The following is a 24,201-nucleotide window of genomic DNA, read 5'->3' as shown; positions in this document are numbered from 1 at the left end:
GGCTGTGATAGGAAAATGTTCACAAAGAAAAACCTATATGCCACAGGACTATTTCTTGATGGCTATGTAAGAAATCAGTAATGTTAAGCCACTTTGAGGAGAGAATCTTACTTTAGACAATATGCCCTTTTAAGCCTTTTGGATTCTACATTATATGCACTGTATTACCATGAGAAAAAAGGAAAATGAAAGTAAACCAACCAACCAGAACTCCAGAATCCTATCCTTTTCCAGGGGTTTATCAAGTGTGCTAGTAGAAAAAAATGAATAAAAAATAAAGCACAAATACGTTTTTTGATGGTGATGGTCTAGGGTATATTTTGCTAGACAGTGTGATTTTAATGATTAAGGTATGATTCTCTAGTTAGGGATATCTCAGGATCACTCTCCTTTAATGAAATGTTCTGGACTTATAACTGTTAATCAATGGTTTTCTCATGGTATCTGAGACACCATTCCATGGTAAGTTCCTTTAGTTAGGTATCAAAGATTTATATTATCAATAATGCACATTAAATTTTATCTTAATATTTTTAAAAATAAAACTGAAAAATGCTAGTTTGAATTAAATGACCACAAAACATGGAATGAAGTCAATATTACTAAAACCAGGCACAATTCACAGTCACAACTCCAAAAGCTTTATTTCTTCATATACTTATTTACTTACTATCTTCATATGTGATCCCACTTGCTTCTTTACTCCAGTCACTCCAGTACCCTTTACCATCTTCCTTCATACAACGAATCCTAAATACATATTCTGTAAAAGGTTTAAGGTCCTGGACAGTGAATGAAGTTCGGGTGGATGCTGTATCTTCAGATGGAATCTGAAAACAAAGCAGTCCAACCAACTAAAACCCAGTGGTATTTATTACAGGTGTTGCAAAATTGCGTTAAGATTTTAGAAACTAATTTAATGAACACAAGTTATGGAAAGAAATAAATGCAAACCAAAGAGCAGTCAAAGTAATATTAATACAATTGGGAAGTATGGAATTATATATTATCAATCCTTTCTTCCTTCCTTTTATTTATTTTTTCCATGGGGCCTTTAACAGTCAGGGTCTCAGCAGCAAAAAGACAGCACACTCCAATTAGAATTAATTAAGGGAGGGTTTACTAAAGTAAATATGGGCAGTGTGTAGGGAAACCTTAAAGACTCTGTAATCAGCACTGTGGAACTTGGAGCCGCTACCACCCTAGGCCTGAAGTGATGAGAGCGGTACCAGAACTTGGAAGAAGAGGGTCAGACTGGGGTAACCTGAGAGAAGCAGTGACCTTAGTTGAGAACTGTAGGCAGCTCCAGGGAGGAAGCAGGGAAAATAAATATGCCGATTTCACTTCTCTCTTGCCAGGCACCCCCCATTAACCAAATTCACCAGGAAACTAGAAGGAATGGAAACCCACAGATAAAATCCATTTAGGTCAGCATCTCAAGACAAAGAGTAGGGTGGAAATGGGTGGTGTATAGATCTTGATAGGCAAAAGGAAGCTCAATCAAGAAAAATAAAAGCTATCATTACAGATATTGAATTTCAGGCAAAAGAGACTAAATATAGATAAATAACTGGTTATTTCTACTATTCTGAGATTTCAACACTGAACACAAAAATAGGTGTCAGGGATTTTTTTGTATAAAGATTCTATAATGATATAAAATATTTTGAAGTTCTTCAGGTATGTACTCTCTCTGTACAACATGAAGCATTAATCCATTTTAGTGTGTTGCTTTTTCTGATTGTATTCTAAACCCTATAGAAGTGGGAGGACAGAAGCAGTAAGGTCAATGGCTCAATTCCCTCATGAGTTCATTACCACAACCAGAGAAACAAAGCAAAAACATACCGTTAGTGATAAACAGAATGACCAAAATAGTATGAAGAGCCCAATGTTATGGTGATAGCTTTTGAAGAAGTACTTCTTTGCTGACAGCATCACCATTGGGTACTGTGCTTTTCCTTTCCAGTCTTACAAGTTCCTCAACAATCCCTTCCTCTACACCTCAGGGATTGGCAAACTTTCTATAAAGGTCTAGACAGTACGTATTTTAGGCTGTGGGCTAGATGGTCTCTGTTTCAAATACTCAACTCTTCTATTGTAGCACAGAAATAGCCACAGAGAGAATACGTAATATATGTGGCTGTGTTCCAATAAAACTTCGTTTATAAAAACAGATACCCTGCAGATGCTGTTTGCCAGTCCCTGCTGTGCCTCATCCATATAATCTCTTCATTTTTACTCCTCCACTTAATTTGCTTATAATTTGTGTTTGTTTCACCTGCATCAAAAATGCTATTCCCTATCACCCTGCATCACTTTCCTGTTTCACTTAAAAGCTACTGTACTCAGCAAACCTGCTTTCTATCTGGATGTATTTCTTTTTGTCCTTGTTTGAAATACAGATCTAGAGGAGGTGTCAAGCAAAATAATTCTCCTAGTCAGAAACAAGACATTCAGAAAATAACTGAGACTTTTAGGTTAGAGAGTTGCAAGAAAGACTATTTGAACAGTAACTTTTAACTCAACTTACCTCACTCCAAGTTGATGTATCTTTGGTCCTATATTGAATGCTATATTTCAGTCTTATGAAACTCTGAACACTTGAGTTGATCCATGTCAGTTTTAATATACTAGATAGTTCCTCTGAATTGGTGACTGATAAATTATGTGGTGGATTGGGCTTCACTGAAAAGCAAAATAAATCCTGATGTTTATCATGTTTAATTTTATACATTATACAAACTCAAATATATTCTTTATATTTTATTTCACAGTATTAATTTTTCTCACCAAATGGACTGATTTTTCTCAAAATAATGCTGTACCATACTAGTATAATGGAAAGGGAAGGTTTCCAAAGAAACATTAGCTTTCCTTGCTAGTTTATTGCATTTGTTAATCTTTTCAGGTTCAAATACAAAAGGATAATACTCATGATAAATGATTTAAAAAAGTGAACATGTGCACTATAATTAAAATGCTGTAAAATGTTTGATAATTGGACGAATACTTAAAGATAACATTCTGGTCAAAGCAGCTATGAGTGTGACTGGATTATGATCATTCTCTTTTTCCAAATTATTTTTAATGTTCAAACAATGAATTTGTAAGTCATTCAGATATTAAAATGGTTACTTCTACATTAATTAAAATCCAAAAACTACTTTAGCTTATGAACTACTATGTATGTTAATAAATTCTCAAATTCAAGTTATAACTACCTTTATCTACAGGATCAAAATTGATATGATTTGATGTAACCTTCCCAAGGGCATTTTCTGTTTCTACCCAGACTTCAATGTTGACAAAATACACAGGAGAATAATCAACAGTGCATGAGGTGGGGGTGCCACGTTTTGTTTTACAATCAGCAAACTTCTCTGTTGCCCTAAATACAAAAATGGAAGAATCAGTTATTAAAAACAGATTTGAAAAAACGTGAAAAGGTTTACTTGGAAGAATTTGATGAGACTAGCTTATTATAGCTTGTAATAAATAAGTTCATTCCAATAACTATGGAATAAACTGTTGTTAACTAAAAATAAAATTTCTTAAAGACTAACCAACCATCTCTTAACACTGAGTTTGATCTGTATTTTAAAACAATCATTGAGGGGTGGGGAGAAGATGGCAGCATGAGTAGAGCAGCAGAAATCTCCTCCCAAAACCACATTTATCTATGAAAATATGACAAAGACAACTCTTCCTAAAATAGAGACCAGAGGACACAGGACAACATCCAGACCACATCCACACCTGCGAGAACCCAGCGCCTCACGAAGGGGGTAAGATACAAGCCCTAGCCCGGTGGGACCCGAGCGCCCCTCCCCCTGGCTCCCGGCAGGTGGAGAGAAGTCAGCAAGGAGGGCTAGGGAGCCCAGGACTGCTGAACACCCAGCTCCAGGATTATGGACCAGAGCACAGACACAGTGCATGCGTGGGGTCCTGGATACAAGGGAAAAAGGGCGGCAGGACCGGTGAGCGGGTGCCTGAGGGGAACGCCAGAGAACAAAGAAACAGGAGCGGCTTTTTTTTTTTTTTTTTGGCGAGTGTTTTTTGGAAGCCTTAAAGGGACAGGGACCCCAATACTAGGGAAACAGGGCAGCAAGACCGGTGAGCGGGTGCCTGAGACCGGCACCTGAGGACAAAGAAAATCGCACGTTTTTCCCTTTTTAAAAAAAAATTATTTATTTAATTTTTTTGCCTCTTTCGTTGTTGCTGTTGTTGTTTTGGTTTGAAGAGTGCTTTTTGGAAGTCTTAAAGGGGCAAGACAGGACATGTAGCCCAGAGGCAGGGAATCTGGGGATCTCTGGGCACTCTAACCCCCTGGGCAGCAGAGAGCACAAAGGCCCCTTACGGAGATAAATAGCCTCCTGGCAGCTCCCCCTCCAACGGGGCTCCACCATTTTGGAGGAGCAGCCCAAGCCAGGCCATGCCCACAGCAACAGCGGAGATAAACTCTATAGAAACTGGGCAGGAAGCAGAAGCCCTGTCTGTGCACAGCTGCCAAGCACAAGCAACTACAGGTCGCTATTCTCCCAGGAGAGGAAGGCCACAAACCAACAAGAAGGAAAGCTCTTCCAGCTGTCACTCGTACCAGCTCTGCAAACTATCGCTATCACCATGAAAAGGCAAAACTACAGGCAGACAAAGATCACAGAGACAACACCTGAGGAGACAGACCTAACCAGTCTTCCTGAAAAAGAATTCAAAATAAAAATCATGAACATGCTGAGGGAGATGCAGAGAAAAATGCAAGAGCAATGGGATGAGATACACAGAAAAATGCAAGAGCAATGGGATGAAGTCCGGAGGGAGATCACAGATGTCAGGAAGGAGATCACAGAAGTGAAACAAACCCTGGAAAGATTTATAAGCAGAATGGATAAGATGCAAGAGGCCATTGAAGGAATAGAAACCAGAGAACAGAAACGTATGGAAGCTGACATAGAGAAAGATAAAAGGATCTCCAGGAACGAAACAATACTAAGAGGATTATGTGACCAATCCAAAAGGAATAATATCCGTATTATAGGGGTACCAGAAGAAGAAGAGAGAGAAAAAGGGATAGAAAGTGTCTTTGAAGAAATAATTGCTGAAAACTTCCCCAAACTAGGGGAGGAAATGGCCTCTCAGACCACAGAGGTACACAGAACTCCCATGACAAGGGATCCAAGGAGGGCAACACCAAGACACATAATAATTAAAATGGCAAAGATCAAAGACAAGGACAAAGTATTAAAGGCAGCCAGAGAGAAAAAAAAGGTTACCTACAAAGGAAAACCCATCAGGTTATCATCAGACTTCTCAACAGAAACCCTACAGGCCAGAAGAGAATGGCATGATATACTTAATGCAATGAAACAGAAGGGCCTTGAGCCAAGACTACTGTATCCAGCACTATTATCATTTAAATATGAAGGAGGGATTAAACAATTCCCAGACAAGCAAAAGTTGAGGGAATTTGCCTCCCACAAACCACCTCTACAGGGCATCTTAGAGGGACTGCTCTAGATGGGACCACTCCTAAAAGGAGCACAGAACAAAACACCCAACATATGAAGAAGGGAGGAGGAGGAATAAGAAGGGAGAGAAATAAAGAATCATCAGACCGTGTTTATAATAGCTCAACAAGCGAGTTAAGTTAGACAGTAAGATAGTAAAGAAGCTAACCCTGAACCTTTGGTAACCACAAACTTAAAGCCTGCAATGGCAATAAGTACATACCTTTCAATAATCACCCTAAATGTAAATGGACTGAATGCACCAATCAAAAGACACAGAGTAATAGAATGGATAAAAAAAGCAATATCCATCCATATGCTGCTTACAAGAGACTCACCTCAAACCCAAAGACATGCACAGACTTAAAGTCAAGGGATGGAAAAAGATATTTCATGCAAACAACAGAGAGAAAAAAGCAGGTGTTGCAATTCTAGTATCAGACAAAACAGACTTCAAAATAAAGAAAGTAACAAAAGATAAAGAAGGACATTACATAATGATAAAGGGCTCAGTCCAACAAGAGGATATAACCATTATAAATATATATGCACCCAATACAGAAGCACCAACATACTTGAAACAAATACTCACAGAACTAAAGGAGGAAATAGAATGCAATGCATTCATTCTGGGAGACTTAAACACACCACTCACTCCAAAGGACAGATCCACCAGACAGAAAATAAGTAAGGACACAGAGGCACTGAACAACACACTAGAACAGATGGACCTAACAGACATCTATAGAACTCTACATCCAAAAGCAACAGGATACACATTCTTCTCAAGTGCACATGGAACATTCTCCAGAATAGACCACATACTAGGCCACAAAAAGAGCCTCTGTAAATTCCAAAAGATGGAAATCCTACCAACCAACTTTTCAGACCACAAAGGCATAAAACTAGAAATAAACTGTACAAAGAAAGCAAAAAGGCTCACAAACACATGGAGGCTTAACAACACGCTCCTAAATAATCAATGGATCAATGACCAAATCAAAATGGAGATCCAGCAATATATGGAAACAAACGACAACAACAACACAAAGCCCCAACTACTGTGGGACACAGCAAAGCAGTCTTAAAGAGGAAAGTATATAGCAATCCAGGCATATTTAAAGAAGGAAGAACAATCCCAAATAAATGGTCTAACGTCACAATTATTGAAATTGGAAAAAGAAGAACAAATGAGGCCTAAGGTCAGCAGAAGGAGGGACATAATAAAGATCAGAGAAGAAATAAATAAAATTGAGAAGAATAAAACAATAGCAAAAATCAATGAAACCAAGAGCTGGTTCTTCGAGAAAATAAACAAAATAGATAAGCCTCTAGAAAGACTTATTAAGAGGAAAAGAGAGTCAACACAAATCAACAGTAACAGAAATGAGGAAGAAAAAAGCATGATGGGCCCCACAGAAATACAAAGAATTATTAGTGAGTACTATGAAAACCTACATGCTAACAAGCTTGGAAACCTAGGAGAAATGGACAACTTCCTAGAAAAATACAACCTTCCAAGACTGACCCAGAAAGAAACAGAAAATCTAAACAGACCAATTAAAAGCAACGAAATTGAAATGGTAATCAAAAAACCACCAAAGAACAAAACCCCCGGGCCAGATGGATTCACCTCAGAATTTTATCAGACATACAGGGAAGACATAATACCCATTCTCCTTAAAGTTTTCCAAAAAATAGAAGATGAGGGGATACTCCCAAACTCATTCTACGAAGCCAACATCACCCTAATACCAAAACTAGGCAAAGAACCCACCAAAAAAGAAAACTACAGACCAATATCCCTGATGAACGTAGATGCAAAAATACTCAACAAAATGTTAGCAAACCGAATTCAAAAATACATCAAAAGGATCATACACCATGACCAAGTGGGATTCATCCCAGGGATGCAAGGATGGTACAACATTCGAAAGTCCATCAACATCATCCACCACATCAACAAAAAGAAAGACAAAAATCACATGATTATCTCCATAGATGCTGAAAAAGCATTTGACAAAGTTCAACATCCATTCATGATAAAAACTCTCAGCAAAATGGGAATAGAGGACAAGTACCTCAACATAATAAAGGCCATATATGATAAACCCACAGCCAACATCATATTGAACATCAAGAAGCTGAAAGCTTTTCCTCTGAGATCGGGAACTAGACAGGGATGCCCACTCTCCCCACTGTTATTTAACATAGTACTAGAGGTCCTAGCCACGGCAATCAGACAAAACAAAGAAATACAAGGAATCCAGATTGGTAAAGAAGAAGTTAAACTGTCACTATTTGCAGATGACATGATACTGTACATAAAAAACCCTAAAGACTCCACCCCAAAACTACTAGAACTGATATCGGAATACAGCAAAGTTGCAGGATACAAAATCAACACACAGAAATCTGTGGCTTTTCCTATACACTAACAATGAACCAATAGAAAGAGAAATCAGGAAAACAACTCCGTTCACAATTGCATCAAAAAGAATAAAATACCTAGGACTAAACCTAACCAAAGAAGTGAAAGACCTATACCCTGAAAACAACAAGACGCTCTTAAGAGAAATTAAAGGGGACACTAACAAATGGAAACTCATCCCATGCTCGTGGCTAGGAAGAATTAATATCGTCAAAATGGCCATCCTGCCCAAAGCAATATACAGATTTGATGCAGTCCTTATCAATCTACAAGCAACATTCTTCAATGAACTGGAACAAATAATTCAAAAATTCATATGGAAACACCAAAGACCCTGAATAGCCAAAGCAATCCTGAGAAAGAAGAATAAAGTAGGGGGGATCTCACTCCCCAACCTCAAGCTCTACTATAAAGCCATAGTAATCAAGACAATCTGGTACTGGCACAAGAACAGAGCCACAGACCAATGGAACAGACTAGAAACTCCAGACATTAACCCAGACATATATGGTCAATTAGTATTTGATAAAAGAGCCATGGACATACAATGGCGAAATGAGAGTCTCTTCAACAGATGGTGCTGGCAAAACTGGACAGCTACATGTAGGAGAATGAAACTGGACCATTGTCTAACCCCATATACAAAAGTAAACTCAAAATGGATCAAAGACCTGAATGTAAGTCATGAAACCATTAAACTCTTGGAAAAAAACATAGGCAAAAACCTCTTAGACATAAACATGAGTGACCTTTTCTTGAACATATCTCCCCGGGCAAGGAAAACAACAGCAAAAATGAGCAAGTGGAACTACATTAAGCTGAAAAGCTTCTGTACAGCAAAAGAAACCATCAATAGAACAAAAAGGAACCCTACAGTATGGGAGAATATATTTGAAAATGACAGATCTGATAAAGGCTTGATGTCTAGAATATATAAAGAGCTCACACGCCTCAACAAACAAAAAACAAATAACCTAATTAAAAAATGGGCAGAGGAACTGGACAGTTCTCTAAAAAAGAAATACAGATGGCCAACAGACACATGAAAAGATGCTCCACATTGCTAATTATCAGAGAAATGCAAATTAAAACTACAACGAGGTATCACCTCACACCAGTAAGGATGGCTGCCATCCAAAAGACAAACAACAAATGTTGGCGAGGCTGTGGAGAAAGGGGAACCCTCCTACACTGCTGGTGGGAATGTAAATTAGTTCAACCATTGTGGAAAGCAGTATGGAGGTACATGAAAATGCTCAAAACAGACTTACCATTTGACCCAGGAATTCCACTCCTAGGAATTTACCCTAAGAATGTAGCAATCAAGTTTGAGAAAGACAGATGCACCCCTATGTTTATCGCAGCACTATTTACAATAGCCAAGAATTGGAAGCAACCTAAATGTCCATCGATAAATGAATGGATAAAGAAGATGTGGTACATATACACAATGGAATACTACTCAGCCATAAGAAAAGGGCGAATCCTACCATTTGCAGCAACATGGATGGAGCTGGAGGGTATTATGCTCAGCGAAATAAGCCAAGCAGACAAAGAGAAATACCAAATGATTTCACTCATCTGTGGAGTATAAGAACAAAGGAAAAACTGAAGGAACAAAACAGCAGCAGAATCACAGAACTCAAGAATGGACTAACAGGTACCAAAGGGAAAGGGACTGGGGAGGATGGGTGGGCAGGGAGGGATAAGGGTGGGAGAGAAGAAGGGGGGTATTAAGATTAGCATGCATGGGGGATGGGAGAAAGGGGAGGCCTGTACAACACAGAGAAGACAAGTAGCGACTCTACATCACTTTGCTATGCTGATGGACAGTAACTGTAAAGGGGTTTATAGGGGGGACCTGGTATAGGGGAGAGCCTAGTAAACATAATATTCATCATGTAAGTGTAGATTAATGATAAGAAAAAAAAAAAAGCAGTTCCTGTGTGGAGACCACCAATGAGTTCTACACAATGGTATAAAGGGCATATAAAAGGGTAGGCAAAGGGTTTGTTTGTGCTTATACAGAGGATCAAAGCCTAATTTGGCTACCCCGAAAATGAACTAAGATATGATATGAAAAAGAACTTCCAACATCAGCAGTCTCTGGAAGACTCATGCCAGAAGATGATCATCAAAAAACCCAAACAAAGATCCATGCACTGCTACAGGTGTAGATGCACTCATCCCACCGGTTCCTGGACTTGCCACGGGAATGAAGAAGGAGATATCTAAGCAGGCCTGTGCATACAGTAAAACAACAAATTTGACTGGATCTACACTGTTGGAACTCAACCATGAATTAGGAGAAGTGCAAATTGTAGTGCTCCAAAATCTTACAACTACAGACTATTTACTGTTAAAAGAACATATGGGATGTGAACAGTCCACAGGAATGGGTTGTTTTAATTTGTCTGATTTCTCTCAGACTATTCAAGTTCAGTTGGACAATATCCAACTGGTGTTTTCACAAATGCCTAGGGTGCCTAACCGGTTTTCTTGGTTTCCACTGGAGATGGCTGGTAATTATAGGTATGCTTTGGTTATGTAACTGTATTCCTATTATGTTAAGGTGTGTGTGCAATTTAATTAGTAGTTTAAAACCTATACATGCTGAAGTTACTATACAAGAAGATATGTCAAAGAAATAATCAATCTTCCCATGTTTTCTTCCGCCTGCTACTTCTATAGCTTTTCTCCTTCCTTCCTAATTATAACCCATAAATAGAATTCATGCCTCATATCGAATTTACCGAGTATCATAATTCCTCCAAGTGGTAAAGATACCTCAAGACAAATGCTGGGCATAGAAGCCACAGGGCATAAATCTGCAAAGAAGTAAAAAACTAACCTTTTCAAACAATAAGGCTTCTCTCTCACTTACCAACTTTACATTTCCCTGTATGGCCCTGGAAGGTGACTGCTTAGCCAGAGACGGGTAAGATTCCTTAAGGGAGGAACAACCTAAGACAGGCACAGTTGCAGGGGGGCCATCAGGTGAGGAATTGGGGATCAACAGAGGTGAGGCTTAGAACCTCCCCCCGCCCCATTCTGAGAGAAATCTGCTGCATCCATGGATGTTTTATTGCCCTTGTCTAGCTTGGATTAACACATAGTCTACAGGCACACACCTGATCATCTACATTTGCTCTCTTACAACACTAAACTATGTTTTCTACCTTTATCTTGCATCTACCTACTACTTCAGCATTTTATTAAAAATAATAATAATAAAGAGAGAAATGTGGTATCCACATATAAATCAAGTATAAAAATCAAACGAATATTCATATTTGAACTGTTTATAGTTCATAATGCATGATCAAACCGAAAGTTTCTGTGATGACTGCCCTTGTACTATTCACCATGTAACTTATTCACTATGTAAGAATTTGTTCTCCATGTAAGAACTTGTTCGTTATGCTTCAGAAGATTGGAGACTGACGAAAATTAGGCTTGAGGTGGATTAATGATTATACATTGAGCATTGAGTCCCCTATACAGAATTTTATTGTTAACAACCATTTGATCAAAAAAAATAGGAGAGATGCCCTCATAAAAATAAATAAATAAATGAATTAATTAATTAATTAAATAATTTAAAAAAAACATGAAGAATACACTGTTTAGTCAATAGTTGTATAGTAAAATGTGGGATGAGTATGTGAACCTGCAAATAGTTCTGTTTAACTAAATTGTATGCTGAATAAATGGCAATGATGTGAGGCAAGGTCAGAAATGTAGTTTGTGCCATGATTATTTGGCCAAGTTGTCTGGCTTCTTTTCAGTGAACATGGGGAGCTCTTTAAAGATTTCTGAGTAGAAGGGTAGCTGTGTAATGTAAGCAGACTGATAACATGTATTGCATTAATCATAAATTAAATCCATTGCTACGTAAAACAAAAAACAAAAAAGAACAAAAAAACAATTGTTTCCAAAGTTTCACTCTAAGAATGTTAATTTAGAACGTTATGCTTTACCCCCAATGACCCTTCTCCAAAACTTATCTATTTCATGTGATCTGTTTCTTTCCTTTCCTAAAGAAGAATTCTCACTGTACCAGCAATGTCTTTTTTTAAGCACAGTATGATTCTTTCTTCTAAATACAACATGCTAGAAGGTGACAGGACAAGAACTTGTCACCCTAGAAAATTCCCAGTCTCTTTCCAGTTGAACCTGGGCAACCACTTTCTATCACCACAGAAAGTTTCAAGTGATGTTACTATATTTACTCACATGTTTAAATTATGTATCAGTTAATATTTACATATATGCTGTGTTTTTTAAAATAGGAGGATAAATCAAAAGCAAATGCAAACAGGTAACCTCTAGGGGGAGGGAAGAAAAAGGTGTAGGAACACAGGAACTGAGACTTCTCTGAATATACTTTGTTTTATAATTTTGACCTTCTGGATTAATTCATTATTTTACATTGTTAAGAATATTCCTTAGGGAATACAGTCAGCAATGTTGTGGTAACTTTGTAAAAATATTGAATCACGATGACCTATAACCGAAATGAACACGGTATTGCATGTTAACTACACTGTGATTTAAAAAAATTAAAAATAAAGAAAATCCCTAAAAATCAAAACCAAAATGAAATATGAACTCTTATATTGAGCTGGTGGTATAACACATAGAAAGAACTATTTCAAGAACTTAAAACAGTAATTTTGATATATTCTTTGTGGAAGAAAAATAATTTTCAAGCTCTTTTTTAGTAATCATAGTTGGTGTAAATATTGGCATTGTTATTATTCTGCAGCTGTGGTGTTCACTGTGGGATAAAGCACATGAATAATTTTGTTGGTGCTGAAAATAAGATTTTCAGCATAGAAGAGAGGGTATGTAGATGTTAAATTAAGTAAAAATCCAGTTTGGATTTTAAATTGGAAATATCCATCATATAAGTTCATGATTTATTTTATCTTAAAAACATTTCCTAGCTTTTTTTGCTGAAAGAACCCAGAAACAATGACAACTCAGTAGCAGTTGCGGGTTCCCCTAGCACTCAGACTGTAGTCCCTAAATAGTATTTCACATAAAATGGTTGACTGTAGGTCTATGGAAGGAAATACATTAGGATGAACCTGGAAAATCATGTCATATCAAAATCAAGGAAGCTATCAAAACTAATGAGATTGTGACAAAGGATCAGCCAAACTGAATAAATTCCCATTAACCAAAGATAGGACAACTTAGGTATCAAGAATTATGACTGTAACAGACTGAAATACATCCAATCTGTTTAAGTATGAATTCATAATTGGGGGGGAAAACCTTCATTATCCTCCTTTGGAGGATGCTAGGGAACCAACTCATAAAACTGGTTAATAAAGGGAAAATATTAACGCCATTTTGCTTCTCTTGTACATTAGAGTAACCAATAGTTGAAGGTATTTCTTTAGGTATTTCAGGTTAAAAAAAAGAGAGAATACCACTATTTTGTAAGTCACATATAAATAATGACCATTGATGATGGCTCAAAAACCTTTATAGGAAAAACTAATGGGACGTAAACATGGTTAAATCCCAAAACCATTCTGTTAAGTCATAAAAACCTTTCATAAAAGAGTATATATACTGTATGAGCTTATTTATATGCCATTATGGAACAGGAAAAAAACCTGTACTGTGGGATGGGGTATGGTAGGCTGGTGGCTAGGACTGACTAACTGGGAAGGGGCATGAGCGAACTTCTAGGGGTTTTAGAAATGTTCTATATCTTGATAGTAGTTTCAGTAATACAGGTATATGCACTAGTAAAAACCTCATTAAATGATACACTAAAGATATGTAAGTGTATTTTAAGATATATATAAATTTTACATAAAAACAAAGATATACCTATAAACATACAGTTAGTTACATCTAATTAATGATGCAAATGCTGAAGTGCTTAAGGATAAAGTATACTAATGTCTACAATTCCCTCTGAAATGCATTAAGAAAAGAGACTGATTGATAGAGGAGGATGCATAGGTAAATATGTGATAAAGCAAATATAGTAAAACATCAACTACAGAATGTAGGTGATGGGTATGTACACTGTAAAATTCTTTGAATTTTTCTTTATGTTTGAAGAATCTAATAGGGAATTTCATGGATCAGGCTGACAACACCTTAAACCAATGCTCAATTTTAGTACTGAAAAAGTACTCTCAACCAAAAAAACGTTAGATCTAATCAATGCATTCAGTAAAATGGCAGAACACAAAAAATTAACACACAAAATTCAGTAGCACTTCCATGCACTAACAATGAATTTTCTGAAGAAGAAATAGATAATTGATCGCATTTATACTATCATCAAAAACAATAATAGGAATAAATTTAAGGTGAAAGAGTTCTACTCTGAAAACTAGAAGACACTGATGAAAGAAATCAAAGAAGACACAAATGCAAAAGTATCCCGTGTTCATGCATTGGAAGAAGCAATATAGCTAAAATGTCAACAATACCAAGAGCCAACTATAGATTCAATGAAATCCCTATCAAAATTTCAATGACATTTTTTCTGATGTAGAAAAAAAAACACTCCTAAAATTTATGTGAAACAATGCAAGACCCCAAATTGCCAAAGAAATCCCGAGAAAGGATAAAGCAGGAAGCACCACACTTCCTGGTTTTTAAGCTATATTATAAAGCCAAGTAGCGTTGTGACATAAAAACAGACAAAGAAACCGATGGAACAGAACCCAGAGCCCAGGAACAAACCCAAGAATATATGGTGAACTAATATTTGACAAGGAAGCCAAGAATACCCAATGGAGAAAGTCTTTTCAATAAGTGGTGCTGTGATAATGGGATATTCACATGTAAAAGAATGAATGTGGACTCTTATCTTACACACCACTTACAAAAATTAACTCAAATGGATTAAAGACTTGAATGTAAGATCTGAAACCATGAAACTCCTTGAGGAAAACATTACTAAGTCCCTTGACATGGGTCTTAGTAATGATTTTCATTACTAAGACTTTGTAAATCTCAACTTTGGTTGAGAGTACTTTTTCAGTACTAAAATTGAGCATTGGTTTAATATCAAAGAGTGATATTGATATACAGTCTTATGAAGGTTTCACATGAAAAAACAATGTGGTTATTACATTTACCCATACTATCAGGTCCCCACCCACACCCCAATGTAGTCACTATCCAAGTAATGATTTTTTATACGACACCTAAAACATAAACAGAATTAAAATTAACACATAGCACTACATCAAATTAAAAGCTTCTGCACAGCAAAAGCAACCATAACAAAATGAAACAACAACCTACAGAGTGAGAAATAATACTGCAAACCATTTATATGATAAGGGGTTAATACCCAAAATATATAAAAAGCTCATACAAATTAATAGCAAAAACCCAACACAATTAAAAAGACCTGAGTAGAGATGTCTTCAAGAAAGATGTACAAAAGGCCAATAGGTACATAAAAGGATGCTCAACATCACTGGTCATTTAGAGATATGCAAATTAAAACCACAGTAAGATATCATCTCATGTCTATTGGAATGGCCATCGTCATTCCAATTGTATGGATGTGGAATAAAAGGGATCCCTTGTACAGTGTTGGTGGGAATGTAAATTGGTACAGCCATGATGGAAAACCATATGGAAGATCCTCAAAAAATTAAAAATAGAACTGCTATATTGATCTAATTCCACCTCTGGGAATATATTCAAAAGAAAAGGAAACACTAAGTCAAAAAGATATCTGCACCCCTATGTTCACAGCACCAGTATCTATAATAGTCATGGAAATAACCTAAATGTTCATCAATGGATGAATGGATAAAAAAGTTGCAGTATGTATATCTACAATGGAATATTATCCAGCCATGAAAAAAGAAAATGAGAAAATCCTAACATTTCTGATAACATGGGTGGGTGGACTCTGAGGCATTATGTTAAGTGAAATAAGTCAGAGAAAGATATGATCTCACTTATATATGGAATCTAAAACAAAAACCAAACAAACCAAACTCATCAGAAAGGGATCAGATCTGTAGTTATCAGAGGGGAAGGGAAACTGGAGAGAGGTGGTCAAAAGGTATATAAACTTCCAGTTGTAAGATAACTAACTACTGGGAATATAATGAGGACTATAGCTAACACAGCTGTATGATATAAAGGAAAATTGTTAAAGAAGTAAATCCTGTGAGTTCTCATCACCAGAAGAAATTTATCTATGAGAATATGGATGTTAGCTGAAAGTACTGTGGTAATAATTTCACAACTTACGTGTGTCATACTATCATGCTTTATACCTTAAACTTACACAGTGATATATATATGTTTTTGAATTATTTCTCAATAACACTGAAGAAAAGATTTAAAAAATGACTGACAAAAACACCAGGCATGAATTGTCTAATTCCTTATTACCTCATATTAAATTAAGGTAATAAAAAATGGTGTAATCCTAAAAAAGAAAGGAAGCAAAACATCAAAAATTATGTGGTGTTTCCTTATGGAAGTACACACCACTACTATGAATTATTTTTGGGGAAAAAAACATACACAAACAATAACCCCAAATCTGTTCAATTATCTAGCTCTAATAGCAATTTTTAGGAAATAAAGGAACAGAGGAATATGTTAAGCAGTATACAATTAACAACTGAATTACAAAGAAAAAGAAAAAAGAGCAGGTAGAACCTATGGTTAAGAGAAACTTACAAGATGTATCTACTTGCTAAATATAGGGATTATTGATCTTTATTTGAACAATTATAAAAATATTTACTTATGATATCACTAAGGATATCTGAACACCAACTGAAAACATGACAATAGTAAAGCATTTTCAAATATACTTGGTTATAATGATGGCATATAGTTTTGTTTTTTTAAAGCATCCTTATCTTTTAGAAATATGCACTAAAATATGGATGAGATGACATGATGTATGAGATTTTCTATAAAATAACCTGGGTGGGATATATAAAAAACAAGACTGTTCATGAGCTGATCACTATTAAAGCTGGATAATGCACACATACTATGCTTTATACTTTTAATATGTTACAGATGTTCTAAAACAAAAGGTTAATTAAATAACATGTTTTAAAATTTGCATTTAATATTACTACTTGAAAAAAATAAAATTCCAGCACAAATGACTAACTCAATAAATTAAACATACAACAAATTTAAAATAACTTGCCATTCTGATTTTAAAGTGAAGTTTGTGTCCAGATATGTTTCCCTTCCAGGATCCCACTGACACATCATTTTCTTTCCTTCATTTATAATGCAACTCAAATTTTTAGGTTTTTCTGGAGGCACTAAAAGAGAAAAATTTGCAATTTTCAAAAGCTTTATATCCATAAATAACATGTATTTACTACCCAAAACATTTACAACCTAAATTAGATGCAAAAAGCAAGCCCAAGCAAAAGTATGATCATAATGAGATTGGTGACTAAAAATTAATTTCTTTTCTATTTAAACTCAAACTTCTTTTTAGGTATTTGTATATTAGCAATGCAAATACAGTTCTACTTCTAAGCTTATTAAGAAAAATTAGTATGTCAAAAAGTCACTAAGACAACAAGTTACTACATTTCATAAAGACCAACAGGCAACATTTAAAATGTTAATTCTACAGTCATGACAAAGTCTAAAGACAAAAAACTTACAGCCAGAAATTATTCGGATCCCATAAACATTCTGATCAATCTGTCCAAATGTACGAACATTGCAAGTGAGTTGAACATTTAATAAAGGCATATCTGTAAATGTGACACTAGATGCTGTTCTGTTTATGACAGTATATTGTTTGTTAGGAACAGCAGCATGGTTTGTTTTCCAGAAAATGTAATCAGCATTTACATGAAAATAATCCATACAATTTTCCTTTAGCACACAAATTGCCGTGAAGTTAGAACCAAGTTGTACAACTGCAGACTCAGGAGTGATACGACCACATGGATCTATAAGTTCACCTGAAGAAAAGGAAATATAATAGAAAATATTAAAATGGACTGAATTTTTCAGGTACAAAATGTTTATTTTGAATCAACATAGTCCCTCAATCTTCACTAAAGTATCTCTAAAGACACAGAAAAAAAAGAAACATAATGAAAATTAATATGCTCAGAGTTTAATGCATAAACTTGTAAAGAAACGCACAGATTTTTAAGGCAGATGGAGTTGGGTTAAAAAAATTACCTATGCAAGTTTCAGCCTTTTTCATAATATTCTAACTTTGCTTTAAAAGGAAACATAGACTGCCTGCAGTATGATTCACACTTGTTTCACTATGGATACTGTTTCTTGATTCAGACCCATGGTCTAAATTAACCCTCTAGAAACAGAGTGGTGGTCTCTGCTCCTCTGTGGTATTTAATGCTTAGGGACTAGGATGGGGGCACAAAGAGTATATATCACTCATATTAATATTTCAGAGAGCAGAGGAAACAGCAAGGGAGCAATGAAAAAGAAAGAATGTAACTAGATGATCAAATATATTAATTTTAACAGTAAGTGCACAGGATAAAATCTCATATTAAAAAGACTGCATTAAAAAAATAAAACAACTATATGCTTTAACTATAACCTACTCTGTGTTGATGACTTCTGAATCCTTATCTGTAGCTCTAAGTTCGTATGTTTTTCAATACCTTATAAAATGTATCCACTTGCACATACTTTAAAATGAACTTATCTAAAATTATATGCACCACAATCCCTTTCAAACTTTTTCTTATTTCTCTACCTCTGTAGCAGCACCATTCTCCTCCAGGAATCTAGGCCATATACCTGTAGTCACCTTCAACATCTCTAATTAGCCTTTTCCAACCTCTAGTTTAACAATACTGCACTGAGACTTGTTGGTTCTATATTCTTACTATGTGTATCAACCTCTTCTCACCAACCCTACTTTGTTTTGACAGCTGAAGCTCAGTCATCTTACTATACCAGTCTGACCTCCAAAGAGACTGATGCCAGACTACTGTTAAAAAAATGATTATGCCATTTTCCTATTCTAAATTATTTAATAGCTACTTATTATCATCCAGATAAAATTCCCAATTAAGTGGTATGAATTCTATTCTCTTTCTCCAGTTCCATAAACTTAAGGAAGCTTTCCCTAGTGAGTCTCTTTGGCCAGTGGGTTCTTGGATGGTTGCCCATACAGTTATAAGCTTCAGTTTTTTTGCTTGGAAAATGAAGTTAGTAATAGCTATCATGAATAGTGTTTTGAGATTAGAAATTACTTATGTAACTTGTCTCCAGAGACAAGTAATCTAGTCATACTGACAGGGTCTGAAGGTTCCCTTATGGGTGACTGGTTTTCGTAGTTAAAGTAAAAGGCATAAAAATCACAGAATTATGAAACAGAAGAGCCTTGGTGATCATTTACTTCAACTCTTTATAAAGAAAAATGAGATACTTTCACAGAATCAACCTCAATTATCAGCCAGACTCTTCCAATTCCCAACTTGGTCCCAAGCCAGGCATCAAAAAGGATAAAACTACCTTTAAAAACTGAACATTTTCTTATTCTGTGTTTTTCAAAGTCATAGGGAAGAACTAACAGTTTTTACAGTCAAATTGTACTTCCAAATACAATTCTGGGTCCTCTTATAATGCCTGTAAGGCCCAGAGTTAGAATGTGTATTTCCTTATTTTAAAACTTATAATGTAGTCAACAGTTTACAAGACCTTGCCATATATGTCTACTTTAAATCCCAGTGCATGTATTCCTCTAACTTTCCAATTGTATGAAATTTCATCTTGTGGGGTACTGTTAAGTTACTCTGTGATACTGAGCCAGTCCTTACAACTCCACAGACCTCACTTTATTCTTTGGTAACATCACTCCTATTTTACTTTCTCCAAAGTACGTATAGGGAACAGTAAATATGAAATACACTTTAGAGTACTAAACAACATAAGATACAACCAGAGACTCAGTATTAATAATTTTCAATTACAAAGAATATAAGAAATACTAGAAATGGGTACATGTTCCAGTTTTCAATGTGATGGGCAAATGTTCAAGTTTTCAAAGTGAAACACAGGCTCATTAAAACCATCCCATGCCAAATGAATCCCCTTTTATTGGGCTACCAGGCTATTTGAGATATTAAATTATAGAAAGAAAGTATTTTAATTTAATAAAAAGTATTTGAAAAAGTTAGTTGGGGTATTCATACAGACAAGATGAAGAAATGTGGATTAGAATACAACAGAGTCTAGAATGAACATGATGAAATTGTTGGTATTTGGCTGTTCTTAATCTACAAGAACAGAAATTTCATAGGTTCAAACTAATAGATTTTTAACTTATTGCTCATATATAAAAATCATGAACCAAAATTGTCAATGAGAAGGTCTTGAGTAGAGTATGCTAAGGTGCCTGCTTGCAGTTCTTTGAGAAGACTGTATTTTCCAAAGACAGTCACACATGCTCTTTATAAAATGTGACTGTACTCCTTTCACAAAGAAATGTGGTCCGTACTTCCCTCCCACCCTCAGATCTGTGGATGTTTACGTCTGCCACAGCCACAGAGTATGCTATGTGACTTCTAAGACTAGGTAATTAACTTCTGACAGCTCTCTTTTTGTCTTGGAGTATTTGCCCATGGAAGCAGCCACATGATGTAAGGACACTAAGGCCACACAGAAAGACCATGGTGATGTTCTGGTCGACGGCCCCAGCAAAACCCTCAGCCTATAGCCAGCATCAACACCAGACATGTAAGGGAAGAGGACTTCAGATAATTCCAGCCCCCAGTCTCTATTTCAGCTGTGGGCTCAATATTATCAAAGATGACCCAGTCTGGCTGTCCCAGTCTCTATTCCTGACCCACATAAACCACGAGAAGTAACAATTACTGTCATTTTAAGCTATGAAGTTTTGGAGTAATCTGTGAGGTAGCAATAGATAATGTAGGCCTGTGTTTTCAACATCTTTATCAACAACTTGGAAGAAAACAGAGAGAAAGATTTGCACATACTTATCAAATTAGCAAAGGACAAGATGGGGAAGCATTGCCAACACTCTGGGAAATAATGTTAGGATTTAAAATTATGTTGCAAGATTAGGCTGATAGGTTAATAAAAATAAAATGAACATTGCAAGAGCACAAAGTATCTCTTATTTAGGTTGGTATGAAATAAGGTAGTATTAAGGGAGAAATGGTTTAAAAGTAACTTATGTGCAATCGATCAGAATTTTCACTGACTGATATCTTAACAAGAAACTATGGTGTAACCATAATGCTGTTCATGTAATTGTAGATTAATGATATCAAAAAAAAAAAAGAAACTATGGTGTATCTCTTAGCTGGCAAAAACTATGTTGCTTTAATAATGATGTTCAGATCAAATTTAATAATAAAGTCATTATACTCAGACTATGTCTAGTTTTGGTACCTTATATATATATAACTTTGAATATATATGTTCTTAGGTACATTTTATTCAAACTTAACAATAAATATATACTTACTATACTTTTTATAATGCTTACTGTGGGCCAGGCCCTGTCCAAAGGCCCTTTGTATATTAACTCATTTAACCCTCACAACAAGTCAAGGAAGAAGAGACCATTATTATATACATCTTCTACATTAGGAAACTGAGGCATTAATTAAGTCCTAAATCTGGTAAATGAAAGTGTAATATATTATATAAAATATAGTATTATATTTTAAATGTGATACAGGAAACCAGAAAAGATACAGGAGGGTAATCAGGATGCACAGAGTTGGAAGCCAAGTCCTATAAAGAATGATTAGGATGATTGTGTAAATTTAGTTTAGGAAAAAGAAGACTTAGAGACCCATGAAAACAGTTCTTTTAATTCTGGAAGAGTTGAACAGTAGGAAGAGAAAGTGGGCCTCCTCTAGAACTAGGATTAATGATAAGAAGTTGCAAGGAAAAGTTGGGTTCCAGAATAAGGGAAGACTTTCTAAATAGTAAGATTTTCAACACATGCTTCATGTCACTTTAAGTGTTCAAAAAGAAACTGTATCCCTGGTTTTGCAGAGGAGCTGATCTGGAGCAGTGCTTCTCAAACTACAATAAAGGATCCATTTGGGTTTTTTCCCCCTACATTTTGCAGATTTATACTTTTCTTCTTTAACATGTTTGATGAGACAAGTTTACTGATCATATGACTGAATGTCATGGCTGTGTCAAATTGTTAAAGGAGTTTCTAAACAATTATTCTTACTTTCTATACTTATCTCACTGTGGACCAGTAACCATCCAAGAATCAGTAGTAACCTCAAAGAAGCAACAGGCTATGGACCAGTTTAAGAAGTAATGGTCAATCTCTTTATTCTGCTATCATAATCACATTGCTGCTCAGAAAACCTTTGGCCATTAAGGAGTGAAGTGCTAAAAATTAACAGATTTTCTCCCTATTTCTTTACTAAAAAACAAAACCACATATTTTTTCTTCTCCACATTAAAGTTATTAAAGTATAGTGAAACGGCATTTAGGATTTCTAAGTGACTAAGTTTTTCAAGTCAAATTATATAAATTGTAATTTACTAAGATTATTTTTACTTAAATCATTTTTAGGACATAATCTCTCAATAATGATCCTAGAAAAAATAAGTATACAAACAAAATTATATAATCACTAAATACATAAAAATATATAAGCCTAATTTGTGGAGTTGGGACATTGGATATTTCAAGAACCTTACCTATAGACTCAGTGGTGAGGAAAATAAACAGTGCTTGCATTATCCAAGTTTGCAATGCCAACATCTTGCATAGGTATTTCTGTAAAAGACACACGCAATATTACTTTTAATATTTCTTCTCTTATTATACGTAACAAATTAATACACAATCTCTAAAACTCTTCTGTTTCCATTGTATATCTGCTTTCTAAAAGGTGGTAAAATTTATGAGAATGCAGAAAATAAGTTTAAGTCAGGAAAATTTTTCTTTATTCCCACTTAAGATACGGCAATATAAATTATTGCTTGAAAACACAATTTATATCTTAAAGTTAATTAAAACAGCAATCTAGTTTTTTTTATTACGTGAAGTCTTACCCTATAGTAAATACCCTGAGAACTTCAAAGACAAATTTCTGCCTGGAAAAACTCACATTACCCAACCTCAAGAGGTATTTAACAAACAGGAAAAATGTTTATAGTTCACAGCATGACCCAAAATATCCAGGTATATGAAAAATACCTGTAAATCCCTAAAAAATTCCAACATGTAGTAGAAAAAACAGGCTAGATGAGTTGAACAGGCAATTCACAGAAAAGGAAATACAAGTTAACTCAAACATATGAAATGGTATTTCAACCTCACTAATAATGGAAAGCAAATTAAAACTACCTAGATAGGAATCCAAGATGATACACACACTCTGGAAAACAGCTGGCAGTTCTTTACAAGTAAAAGCACAACACAGGACTTGGCATTTCTACTAATGTAGCCAAGAGAAATAAAAATATATATTTCTCCATGAAGACTTATACCCAAATGTGCATTACCAGCATTATTCATAATAGTTCCAAACTGGAAACAATCCAAATGTCCATCAACTGCTGAATGGGTAAACATATCCAAACAATGGAAATTCCATACAATAAACTACTCAGCAATACAAGGGAACAAACTACTGATAGATCTAATACCATGACTGAATCTCAAAAATATGCTGAATGAAAGAGGCCAAACACAACAGACTATGTATTGTGCAATTCTATTTTTAGGAAATTCCACAAATGGTAAAACTAGGGTGACAGAAAACATCAGTGGTCGGCTGAGCTGGGAAAGTGCAATAAATGAAAAGGAGCACAAAGTAACTTTCTGAAGTAAAAGAAATGTTCTGACTTGAATGTGGTGGTGACAAGACTGTCAAAACTTACTGTACTGGGATTAAAGATGGTGGCATGAGAGGTGAGACAGACACCTTCTCCTAAAACCACATATAATATGAAAATATAACTAATACAACTAATCCTGAAAGAGCAACAGGAAAGAAGGCTGCGCCAGACTGCACACACCTAGAGAAAAGAGCAGACCTCACAGAACAGGGTAATGTACCAAAGTTGTGACGCAGGGGGTCCAAGCCCTTCCCCCACCCCAGCTGCCCCAGCAGGAGGAAGAGAAACAGAGCCAGGAGGGAGTGGAGGCCTGGGACTGATGTCCACCTAGCCCTGAAGATCTGCTCTGGGAGCATGAACCTACATTCCATGGTGCTCTGTGGGATTGGAAAGCTAAGAAAGGCGGAGTACCTGGAGAGACAGAGATTCCAG

At 35.7% G+C, this 24,201-nt stretch overlaps 1 protein-coding gene across 1 annotated transcript in view; it reads right to left on the bottom strand.

Annotated features, from left to right (window-relative positions):
* Positions 1-24,201, bottom strand: part of IL6ST (interleukin 6 cytokine family signal transducer) — a 79,016-nt gene that overhangs the window by 22,580 nt on the left and 32,235 nt on the right. The window contains exons 3-8 of the mRNA XM_037022341.2: positions 22,624-22,702; positions 17,595-17,900; positions 17,120-17,240; positions 3,225-3,391; positions 2,534-2,688; positions 671-830 (exon numbers count right to left, since the gene is read on the bottom strand). Of these exons, the coding sequence (XP_036878236.1) occupies positions 671-830; positions 2,534-2,688; positions 3,225-3,391; positions 17,120-17,240; positions 17,595-17,900; positions 22,624-22,687 (973 nt within the window). The 5' untranslated portion in view covers positions 22,688-22,702. The remainder of the gene's footprint in view (positions 1-670; positions 831-2,533; positions 2,689-3,224; positions 3,392-17,119; positions 17,241-17,594; positions 17,901-22,623; positions 22,703-24,201) is intronic.

The sequence above is a fragment of the Manis javanica genome, chromosome 1 (genome assembly GCF_040802235.1).
Source record: "Manis javanica isolate MJ-LG chromosome 1, MJ_LKY, whole genome shotgun sequence".
NCBI classification, from domain to species: Eukaryota; Metazoa; Chordata; class Mammalia; order Pholidota; family Manidae; genus Manis; species Manis javanica.
Note: the sequence above shows the minus strand (reverse complement) of the source record. Positions and strands in the feature narration are given on the sequence as shown.